This window comes from Diabrotica virgifera, chromosome 1 (genome assembly GCF_917563875.1).
Source record: "Diabrotica virgifera virgifera chromosome 1, PGI_DIABVI_V3a".
Classification (NCBI taxonomy): domain Eukaryota; kingdom Metazoa; phylum Arthropoda; class Insecta; order Coleoptera; family Chrysomelidae; genus Diabrotica; species Diabrotica virgifera.
The window spans coordinates 151,866,826-151,879,743 of NC_065443.1; the positions used below are offsets into that span (position 1 = coordinate 151,866,826).

The 12,918-nt window shown below is 32.2% G+C and overlaps 1 protein-coding gene across 1 annotated transcript; it reads right to left on the minus strand.

The window, feature by feature from the left end:
* Window positions 1-241: 241 nt before the first annotated feature.
* LOC126881223 (uncharacterized) lies at window positions 242-9,564 on the minus strand. The gene is made up of 2 exons (XM_050645370.1): window positions 8,786-9,564; window positions 242-353 (listed from the first exon to the last, which is right to left on the minus strand). Exon 1 carries the CDS (start codon window positions 9,428-9,430, stop codon window positions 8,792-8,794), a length of 639 nt encoding a protein of 212 aa, XP_050501327.1. The 5' UTR covers window positions 9,431-9,564; the 3' UTR covers window positions 242-353; window positions 8,786-8,791.
* Window positions 9,565-12,918: the final 3,354 nt, after the last annotated feature.

Genomic DNA, 12,918 nt, shown 5'->3' on the forward strand with positions numbered 1-12,918 from the left:
AAAATAAGGGGTGGGGGATGTGGAAGGAAAGGGTTTGACAAATGACAGATGTATATACCGTAAAAATTGTCCCCCTTAGATCAAAAATTGACCTGCTTTTTTATTTCCTTAAAATCTAATAAATACTGCCAAATATCGAATTAGACTCTTTTGTTCCCCACTCTGTATAATATGTACTTATTTTAGGTGGAAAAGTTTATAATTTGGACTTCAATTTGTTTCAAATGATTAAAACTCAAACTACTATTTATTTTTCTTTTATTTTAAATACTAAATAACACTGTTTACGAAACGTTTCCTTTTTGACTAGAAATATAATAAGCCTCTGTGCCACAGTGTTAGGTCCTTAGTGCCTACAACAAAAAAAATTGCGTTCAGTATATTTTCATATTATTATATCAATAACAAAAATATAAAAGTGTCAAAGAATAAAAATTATAAAAATTAAGTTAATTTTACCTAAAAAAAATCAAATAGTTCTATGGCTATTTAGTTACAGCTATAAAGTGAGCTATATGTAGGTACAGGGTGGGCCAAAGAAAAGAGTCCACCTCGACATTTGGCAGTAGTTATTAGACTTTAAGGAAATGCCGAAACAGGTCGATTTGTGTTTTTAGATTACAATTTATATATTTTTCATACTAGTGACGTCATCCATCTCGGCGTGATGACATTTTTGATGATTTTTTAAAGTGAGAATAGGGGTCGTGTGATAGCTCATTTGACATGGTGTTCAATTCTCTATTTAGTAATATAAACAATAAACATATACAGGGTCGCCAAAAAATAATTTTTGAATTAAATTAATTGACAAAAGAAGAAGAATGTATGTAATTTTTAATTCAAAATACATTTTACCGCTGTCAGAAAACGGAAAAAAAATTTATTTTAAAAATAAGCCTTGATCTTCGCTTAAAGTAAATGTTCAAATTTCCAAGAGGCTGGTGGTTGGCGGGAGCTGGTTTGAACATTGAATTTAAGCGAAAAACAATGATTTATTTGTGAAATAACTATTTTTTCTTTTTTTCCAAAAGCGGTAAAATGAATTTTGAATTAAAAAATTAGTTATATTCTCCTTTTTTGTCAATTAATTTAATTCAAAAATTATTTTTTTGGTCACTTTGTATAAATAATTATATTAATGTTTATATAATTGCATAGAGAATTAAGCACCTTTTTAAATGAGCTACCACACGAGTCCTATTCCTATTTAAAAAAAATCATCGATTACGTCATCACACTCAGATGGATGCGTCACTAATATGACATATGTGCCAACATTGAAATGTAAAAATAAAAATCGACCTATTTCGGCATTTCCTTAGAAGCTAATAACTACTGTCAAATATCGAGGTGGACTCTTTTCTTTGGCCCACCCTGTATAAAGATAATATATAAAGACACTAAGCTTAAAATCAGCAAATACTCAGTAAAAGCTGCATTGTTATTTAACTACTTTGTGTGAGCTTTATATACTTCTAATTCTTCTTCTTCTTCTCATTGTTCTTATGCCCTATAAGAGCGTCGGACTTTGGTATCACCTATCCATCTTTTACTTATTTCTTCCACGCCTATACATATCCAAGACGTATACGTAGGTTGAAGTTAATTTTCCCAATTAGAAGTCACATAAGAACCTAAACTAGAAGAACTATATGTCTAACAATAAAACACGAAAACGTTTGTTTTCTATACTTCCACAAAATTTATTATAACTAAGTGACTACAGCTGTTTCGGCGGAGTGCCTTTCTCAAGTGATATAGTTTACAATGTGTTTGCCTTTTTAAGTCTTCAACTGAAGAGGTTGAGGAGTGGGGAGCTGTTTGTCTCGAGTTGGTCATTCAGAATTATATCTGTATTTTTCAGTTTATTAATTTCCAAAGATTCTAAAAAAGATAGCTTAAGGCCTTTATTTTGAATATGTAGAATTTGAAACTCTTCATTGAAAGAATGATTATGATCTAGAAGGTGAAGTGCGTATGTAGAAGTGTCTGTTTTTCTATTGTTGAATGCCCTTTTGTGTTCTGCTATCCGTTTGTCAAAAGTTCTGCCAGTTTGACCGATGTACGTTTTCGGACAGTCACCACAAGTTAGTTTGTACACACCACTCTGTAGTTGCTTTCTCTTTCGACTTTTATTGTTCTTAATATATTTGCTTAAGTTGTTGTTAGTTCTGAAAGCTGGTGTTATTCCTTTCTTTTTTATGTATCTGGCTATTTTTGTTGTTATCTTGCCAGTATATGTGAGAGAGCAGAAGGTACTGGGTTCTTTCTGTGGTGGTGGATACACTAATTTCAGGGCTTTCTTATGGAGTTTTTGGTTTAAAATTTTGTTAACTGTTTGTTCGTTATAGCCGTTGTTTACTGCTATTTGTTTAATGATGTTTAGTTCTATCTCGAAGTTATTTTTTGTCATGGGAATTTCTGTCAGTCTATGTATCATGCTATGGTAGGCTGCTAATTTGTGTTGTGTAGGATGGGATGATGAATTGTGTATAGTTGTGTCAGTATGGGTAGGTTTATGATATACGGAGAACTCATGTTTGTTGTGTAGTCTGGAAATCGTTACATCTAGAAAGTTTATGGAGTTATTCTGTTCTGTTTCTATTGTAAACTCAATATTATTATGAAGTGAATTAATATATGATAGGAATTGGTCAAGTTGTCTGTTAGTTCCTGTAAAGCATACTAGTATATCATCCACGTATCTCCACAAATATAAGAACTGTTTAAATACGGGATGTTTAGAAATTGTTGTTTCAAGTTGGTTCATAAATATATCTGATAGCAATGGGCTTAGAGGATTACCCATAATAAGTCCTGCACTGTTGTTTGTGTATATTTGATTATTGAATTCAAAATAGTCTTGATTTATGCAAATTTCAAGAAGGTGTAAAATTTCAGATGCAATGATCGGATTTGTACTATTATGGTCTAAAAGATTCTTAACTAAAACAAAAGTTTCTGTAGGAGGAACACTAGGAAAAAGATTTTTTACGTCAAATGAAATTAGTCTGGAGTTGTTGGGCAATTGAAAATGTTGTATTTTATTAACTAGTTCTAGTGTATTTTTTACGGTGAATTTAGGTGAAAATTTAGTGTATTCTGTAATAATATCTGACAGTTTTTTTGAAAGTTTATATGACGGAGCTGTATAAAAAGAAACTACAGGTCTTATTGGGTGGTCAGGTTTGTGTAGTTTAATAAAAGAGTATAATTTAGGAGGTTGTGGGTTCATAATATTAAGGTATTTCTGTTCTGTTGGATTTAGTATTGATTTTGAATTTTCAATGGCTAGTTTAATTTGTTTTCGGTATTTTTCTGTGGGGTCTTTGTTTAGTTTTATACTGTTTTGGTTAGTTAAAAATTCTATTGTTTTGTTATTATAGTCTCGTTTGTCGATAGCAATAGTAGTGTTACCTTTGTCTGCTTTTGTAAATATTATGTCATGTTTTATTGATTTATTTTTAATTGAAACGGCTATTTGGTTTTCTTTGAAACAGGAATTATTAGTTTCACTACATACATCAGTAATAGATTTTGCAATGATGCTTTTTTCTATGTTTTTGGCAGTTTTGTTTAACGCTACTTCACATTCTACACCTAAATATTCTAAATTTTTTTGATTATTATGTTGAGGCAAGTTGTGTTTGAATCCTTTCTCTAAAAGTTCTATTTCACTATTATTGAATTTAGTATCTGTTAAGTTTATAAATCTATTGAAAAAACTATGATTTGAAAAATTTGTTGTATGAGTATTTTTAACTAACCAAAACAGTATAAAACTAAACAAAGACCCCACAGAAAAATACCGAAAACAAATTAAACTAGCCATTGAAAATTCAAAATCAATACTAAATCCAACAGAACAGAAATACCTTAATATTATGAACCCACAACCTCCTAAATTATACTCTTTTATTAAACTACACAAACCTGACCACCCAATAAGACCTGTAGTTTCTTTTTATACAGCTCCGTCATATAAACTTTCAAAAAAACTGTCAGATATTATTACAGAATACACTAAATTTTCACCTAAATTCACCGTAAAAAATACACTAGAACTAGTTAATAAAATACAACATTTTCAATTGCCCAACAACTCCAGACTAATTTCATTTGACGTAAAAAATCTTTTTCCTAGTGTTCCTCCTACAGAAACTTTTGTTTTAGTTAAGAATCTTTTAGACCATAATAGTACAAATCCGATCATTGCATCTGAAATTTTACACCTTCTTGAAATTTGCATAAATCAAGACTATTTTGAATTCAATAATCAAATATACACAAACAACAGTGCAGGACTTATTATGGGTAATCCTCTAAGCCCATTGCTATCAGATATATTTATGAACCAACTTGAAACAACAATTTCTAAACATCCCGTATTTAAACAGTTCTTATATTGGTGGAGATACGTGGATGATATACTAGTATGCTTTACAGGAACTAACAGACAACTTGACCAATTCCTATCATATATTAATTCACTTCATAATAATATTGAGTTTACAATAGAAACAGAACAGAATAACTCCATAAACTTTCTAGATGTAACGATTTCCAGACTACACAACAAACATGAGTTCTCCGTATATCATAAACCTACCCATACTGACACAACTATACACAATTCATCATCCCATCCTACACAACACAAATTAGCAGCCTACCATAGCATGATACATAGACTGACAGAAATTCCCATGACAAAAAATAACTTCGAGATAGAACTAAACATCATTAAACAAATAGCAGTAAACAACGGCTATAACGAACAAACAGTTAACAAAATTTTAAACCAAAAACTCCATAAGAAAGCCCTGAAATTAGTGTATCCACCACCACAGAAAGAACCCAGTACCTTCTGCTCTCTCACATATACTGGCAAGATAACAACAAAAATAGCCAGATACATAAAAAAGAAAGGAATAACACCAGCTTTCAGAACTAACAACAACTTAAGCAAATATATTAAGAACAATAAAAGTCGAAAGAGAAAGCAACTACAGAGTGGTGTGTACAAACTAACTTGTGGTGACTGTCCGAAAACGTACATCGGTCAAACTGGCAGAACTTTTGACAAACGGATAGCAGAACACAAAAGGGCATTCAACAATAGGAAAACAGACACTTCTACATACGCACTTCACCTTCTAGATCATAATCATTCTTTCAATGAAGAGTTTCAAATTCTACATATTCAAAATAAAGGCCTTAAGCTATCTTTTTTAGAATCTTTGGAAAATAATAAACTGAAAAATACAGATATAATTCTGAATGACCAACTCGAGACAAACAGCTCCCCACTCCTCAACCTCTTCAGTTGAAGACTTAAAAAGGCAAACACATTGTAAACTATATCACTTGAGAAAGGCACTCCGCCGAAACAGCTGTAGTCACTTAGTTATAATAAATTTTGTGGAAGTATAGAAAACAAACGTTTTCGTGTTTTATTGTTAGATAAAATGAACTTCCATCAAGTAACGGTCGAATCCATCAATTAGAACTATATGTGTTTCTAAGAAATTGTGAATTTTAAGAAAATATTCAACACACTTACAAAAAAAGGAATAACATCATAATTGCATAAGAAGAGCAACTTAAATGGTGATATAAAAACAAAAAAAAAACAATGTACAAACTACGAAGTTGGCATGCAATTTTTCTAACCCTATAACCTGCCAAGAATGACTAGAAGTTTACCTTCCTACTTAGAGAGAACCTTCAAAAATACCTATGAACTCTTAAAATTTGATTTGATAAAAAATAGCAACCTTCCATGAAAGGAAATTACAGAGAGCAAAATGACCTATGAGGAGTGCCGGAAGTTTCACTAGATAAGTTGCAAAAATTGTCAAAAGATTCACCGTCTAGTTAAGAAATCCTTAAGAAACATGTATAAAGCACAAAATATTATCTAGAAAGAGAGCCACTCCACAAAGACATTCACCAAGCTTGTATAATGTATAATTTTTATTTACTAACTTTAATCTTCAACTTTTCACTTACTTAATTAAAAACACTTTTGGCAAAAAAATGTAAAGATATACACAGCTTAATGGAAAGATAAAAAGCATGAGGAGAGGCATGAAAAACATTGAGGAGCTTCAGACAGCATACCCATGAAAGATAGAACCAATACGAATGGAGAATGGGTAAAATATTACTCAGAGTTAATAAAAGAAAAAATAGATCGATATACTCGTCCAACTTACGAGAAAGGGACAGATAAACACAAGTTGCGTCCTTTGGCCTTAATATCAAATGCTTATTTGATAGAAAAATACCAAAGAAATAGACAATGGGCTACTTAGGCTCCATACATAAAAGAGGAAAACAAAAAAGACATAATTCTAGAAGAATGTGCGTCACACATTCTGTGGGTAGGTTGTATGGAAAAATTATTAAACAAAGGTTGGAGGAACAACTTCAGACTTCAGAAAAATAGAGTGGTAGGAACAGAGATTGGTAAAAATCGAAAACAAGAAATATGGACAAATGGGAGTAAAAATTTTTAACACCTATATTTATGGACTTGTGTTTGCCGATGATTAAATAATTTTAGCAGAAGACAAAGATAACATCATCTATATGATAAAAAACCTGGATGAAGAATTTGCAAGCTGGGGTTTGGAAATTAATTACGATAAAACGCAATGCATGGTCATTGGAAACACTGTAGAAGAGCTGGATAAAAATAACAACTTATTAAAGCAAATAACTCAATAAAGAAAACAATATATACATATTTGGGTGTAACTTTAACAAGAATCAGATGAAACCGATATAATAAATAAAATAAAGAAAGACGATATTCCAAGTAAAACTAAACACCAAATCTTTGAGACAATAGTGCAAAGATTCTCACTATATATAACTCAGAGACGTAGATGACAAAAAAATAGAGAGCAAAACAAAAACAATGGAAATTATGTTTTGGAGAAGAAATTGCGGATTAACACTAATAAGTTGTGATAAATTAACTAATTAGACAACTAACAAATGTGAAGGAAACATTAAATGACGAAATAGAAAAACGAAAATTACCCTGGTATGGATATCTGAGAAGAATGGACGAGACAAGAATACCTCTAAGAATATGGAAATGGAAACCAAATAGAAGGAGGAAAAAAAAGGCCTAGATCACAGTGGAACGGATAAATAAACAAAGCAATGGTATAACTAATACATATTACAAACAAAATTAAAAATAGAGTTTTTTTCCCTCTGATTTTGGCCTTGGTTTAGAACTAGAACCTTTAGCCACGTAATTGTATAACTTATCACTAACTCAGGTGTAATGTGTAGTGTGTGTGTTGAGTAAGTGTCTTGTTACTTTGCAAAGTTGACGTCATTTTCTTTGCAAAGAGACGCTAATTGTATCCGAACGTCTGCGGTCCCTCCGGTGATTACTGATAAAAATAGAGTTTAGAATTATAATTAGAATTGTTACTACTATAGAGTATTATTGAACAGTAAATTTAATAAATACAAAATAATCGGAACAAAAAAGTGAGAAAAGGTTGGCTTAAAATGGGATGCAGATTTTTAGTAAAAAACATGGCATCAAAATTACACAAATAATTTAAAATTTATTTGACGTTTTAATTTTCAGTTCAAAATCCGTTTTTAAAAGAAATTTTAAGAACTTAAAATAACGTTTTCTCTAATTAAATTTGTAGTAAACTGTAAAAACGTAAAATATATGTGAGAAAATACAGGGTGGGCCAAAGAAAATAGTCCACCTCGATATTTGGCAGTAGTTATTAGATTTTAAGGAAATACCGAAACAGATCGATTTTTATTTTTAAATTATAATTTTTTGATATAAATTTCATACTAGTGACGTCATCCATCTGGGCCTTATGACGTAATCGATGATTTTTTAAATGAGAATAGGGGTCGTTTGGCAGCTCATTTGAAAGGGTATTCAATTCTCTATTCAGTAATGTAAATATTAGGATAAATATTTATCCAGGGTGTCTAAAAATTATTTTTAAATTAAATTAATTGACAAAAAAAAAGAAAAATGTATGTAATTTTTTTATTTGAAAATACATTTTACAGTTGTCAGAAAACAGAAATAAATGGTTATTTCACAAATAAATATTGCTTTTCGCTTAAATGTTTAAACTTCCAAGAGGCAGGTAGATGGCGGGAGCTGACTTGAACATTGAATTTAAGCGAAAAGCAATGTGTATTTGTGAAATAAACATTTATTTCTCTTTTCTGACAGTAAAATTATTTTTCAGATAAAATAAATTACATACATTCTTCTTTTTTTTGTCAATTAATTTAATTACAATTTTTTTGACACCCTGTATCAATAATTATATTAATGTTTACATTACTAAATAGGGAATTGAATACCCTTTCAAATGGGCTACCACACGACCCCTAATTCCATTTAAAAAAATCATCGATTACGTAATCACGGCCAGATGGATGACGTCCATAGTATGAACTATATATCAAAAAATTGGAATTTAAAAATTAAAATCGTCCTGTTCCGGCATTTCCTTAAAATCTAATAACTACTGCCAAATATTGAGGTGGACTCTTTTCTTTTGCCCACCCTGTATATGTAGGTACTAAGAAAATTAAATAAAGTAACGACTTTTAAGTATAAAATATGTCAAAGTAAGATAATAAATATTGTATACGTCAAATAAGAATAACCGTTTTAAGCCACTTGATTGTTGTAAATAAGAGATTGAAGTTAAAAATAAAGTGTATACCAAATTTTAATTAATGTAAAAGATTTATTAAAAATATTTACCTGCATTTAAGCTTTTTCTTCTTGGCAGTGGAGGTCGGTAGGTATCCGCAAACCATCTGCGTTTGCTGATTTAACGAGAGCACATCCAGATTTGGCAGCAGCTTGCACGTAAGGTTCTGCCTTGGCAGCAATTGCTTGACCTAATTTTGATTCTCCCACGTTCTCCAAAACTTGGTGGGTTTTTTGTCTGACTGACTCAGCAATTGGGCTATTGATTACTGCGTTAGCTTGCTCTTTAGCCTTGTTTAGGACTCCGGTATCGTCAATTGATTTATATAACCTGCCGGCTTCAGCTTGAGCTTTTTCAATGATTCCACTGTTTTCAACTTGTTTGTAAAGTTGTCCGGCTGTTTGCTTGGCCTTGTCGATGACTCCAGTTTGTTCAACTCTTTTGGCAAGAGCATCTGCTTCAGCTAGAGCTTTGTCGATAACTCCAGTTTCTTCAATTTTTTTGCCAATTGCTTCAGCACCAGCTATTGCTTTGTCAATGACTCCGCTCTGTTCGATTCTCTTGGCGATAGCTTCGGCACGTGCAGCTGCTCTTTCCAACAAAACAGTAGCTAAATCTTTTTTTTCCTCGGTAGGAGCTAATAGTACCTGGCTGGCGCAGACACCAACAAGGAGTATACAGGTGAACCACTTCATCGTTACTTGGATAGTTTTAGTTTAGAACTACTGAAAATTTTTCTTGCGCTAACTATTATGTATATTCAAAGTGTTATCAGAAGAAGTCAAGATAAAAAAGGATTATCTTTCATTGATTTCCGATTTAAAAAATATATTTAATTTCGAATATTGTATAATACTATCTGGAGATATTCAGGGGGAAGTGGTTAATTGGATAACATTGTTTTTAAAAAAATCAGAGATAAACAAAACCACTATTTTATAAATATTTACAATTGTGTTAGATACCCTTTACAATACAGGGTTATTGATTAATGTGACAATGAGATGGGCAGTGTATCCATTATAACAAAATATAACCAAAAATAGCAACAAAATTGTACGCAGCTTTAAACTTTATATTTTAAAATTTGTTCCAATTACACAAGCGTTACATAACTCGGTACAAGATAAAAGATATACACTCACTGGCACAAAATTCCGCCACCCAAAATTTTTGATTAAGTTTGACAATTTATAACTCTATCATTTTGCCTCCAATTTTCAACATTCTTGCATCAATTTGTAGGTACATGTATTGATGATGTTTGTCATTATGCCGGTAAAAAAACATGATGACATTATATGAGGGTTAATGAAAACGTATTTTCTCCTAACTTTAAAAAATTCTGTGGATAAATTGGAGGGCTGATTTTGTTTCTCACTCCTTTTGTATTATCCTGGAAGTATCCGAATGTTGAATTATTCGAATATCTCGTTTCTTGTAAGAGCTGTTCAATTTTTTGTAAATAAAAACACTGATTGACTCACGACATAAATATCTTAAATAGATGTTGGATTGATAAGATTAGAACGGCCGCATGCAGCCCAGATCTCAATCCTATTGGGCATTTATGGGATGAATTAAAATAGCTATTCGCCGTCATCCTAGGCCTCTAGAAAATTTGGTGCAGTTATGACCCTAGTAGAGGAATATCGGGTTATTCTCCAGGCAAAGATACCACATCTTTATTCGATGCCAAACAGATTGCGAGCAGTTGTTACTGCGAGAGGTGAACGTACCCGTTATTGAACTGTTTTGTTTTGTTGTTAATTTTGTTTTGTGCTGTTAATTTTAGTGCGCTTGAAATTTTTAATTAATCTTCAAAACAGTGTTTTTATTTACAGCTTTTACAAGAAAAGAGATATCCAAATAATTTAAAAAAAAACAAAATCTTAGGGATACCACCCGGATAATACAAAAGGAGTATGTAACAAAATCACCCCACCCCCAATTTTTCTTCCACAGATTTTTTTTAATTTTAGGAGAAAATACAACCTTTTCATTCACCCCCGTATAATGCCATCTTAGCAAAAAATTGTTGTTACCGGAATAATAACAAACGACATCAATACCTGTACCTATAAACTGATGTAAGAATCTTGAAAATCGGAGTACAAATTTTGATGACTGTATTTTTGTTTTTACCCAATTTTGAAAAAATGTGAAAACTTTGAATTATCCACGTCCAGCTGTCCGTCTGTCCGTTTTTCCGTCGGTCCGTCTGTCTGTCTGTCTGTGATCACAACTCCTCCGACATTATATCACGTCTAATGACAAATGAGGTGTCAAATGAAAGCTTATAATCCATTAAGGTGAGAAATTTGACCTAGGCTGTCTGTCCGTCTGTCCGTCCCACCGCGAATCTAACTCCTCCGTCATTATACTACGTTGAATGACAAATGAGGTGTCAAATGAAAGCTTATAATCCAAGGATGGTACTAAAGGTGAGAAATTTGACCTAGGCTGTCTGTCCGTCTGTCCGTCCGACCGCGAATATAACTCCTCTGTCATTATACCAGATACAATGACGAATGAGGTATCAAATGAAAGCTTATAATCCGAGGATGGTACTAAAGGTGATACATTTGACCTAGGCTGTCTGTCCATCTGTCCGTCCAACTGCGAATATAACTCCTCCGTCATTATACCACGTAGAATGACAAATGAGGTGTCAAATGAAAGCTTATAATCCAAGGATGGTACCAAAGGTGAGAAATTTGACCTAGGCTGTCTGTCTGTCTGTCCGTCCGACCGAGAATATAACTCCTCCGTCATTATACCAGGTAGAATGACAAATGAGGTGTCAAATGAGTAAGTACTGTTTTAAAGTCACCGAAATAGTATAACCGATATATCATTCGACGTGCCTTAAAGGGGTGATACACACGCGAGTAAGTACGCGAACTTATGGCTTGCGACCTTTTTCGCGCGTGTATCACCGCAAGTACGCGTACTTTAAGTCCGCCGAGTAAGTACGCCGTCGATCCAACAAGTTTGAAATTTTACTCGTAACCCGTACGTGTATCACTCCCACAAGCCGCGAGCCTCGAGTCATCATGTTATTGCGTTTAAAATTACACTTATATTTTCACTAATTAAGCAAATTGCCTAGAAATAATTCAATCGTTTATTGTTGAAAGGAGAAAAGTTACATTTTATAAGTTTGGAGAAAACCGTAAAACACTATTTTAAGCTATACTAAATTATTTTTGATTATTTGTTTTTGAGTAAACCTAATTATTTATAGGCTGTTTTATCCTCCTGATGAAAATATTCCCATCTTATCTATGATATTTTGTTTGTTTATGCCTGCCTTGTATTAAATTAAAATAGATCAAAAACAAGTGCAAACTCTACTAAAAAACATAAGATTTCAGCAAAATTAGATACACAAAAAATAAAAAATTTAACCACGAGAACAGTTTCTAAATTTTTTGCAACCGACGGCGACCACGATCTTTAAAACCGCGTACTTTAAGTCTGCCGTGTATCACCGACGGCGAGCCGAGTAAGTCCGCGATCTTTAAACCCGCGTACTTAAAGTTTGCGTGTGTATCACGCGCTTTAGCAAGATGAGAAAAAATGTAAAATTTTGGTTTTAATATAATTTCCGGTTAAAAAGTGCTAACCAGCAGTACCATTATAGTCGCAGAAATAGCACATGTAGTTCAGAGAAATAAGATTTTTCTCGTGAAACATCCCCCTCCAGGCCTAAACCAAATTTTTTGAGTAGTATGGACATCTATTTTAATAACCTATATGTTTCCTGCAGCCGATTTTGATGATATACATAGTTATAAACAAACGAAGATCAAAAAACGGTAAATTGTCGTTTTTTCGTCTATTACTAAAAAGTAAAGTATTCTAAACAAATTTGAGAATAACAAACTCATAAATCATATAAAAAGCTTCAATATGGCGTTCGCTGAATAAGTCTATCCTTATTTGTTGCTTAGAAAATTGCAAAATAAGTCATAAATTTTGAGATTTTATAAATGTTCATAACTTATTTAAAAATTAAGTTAGAACCTTCTTATTAAACGGAATGCTAAGACTTCTTGTGCTTAAGTTATATTTTAAATTTCAAAACAATTGGTCAAATAGTTTAAAAATTATTTAATTTGTTTATCCGAAATTCATTTTTTTGCAACACTAAGTAAAACGCGTCACAAAAGAGTAACTT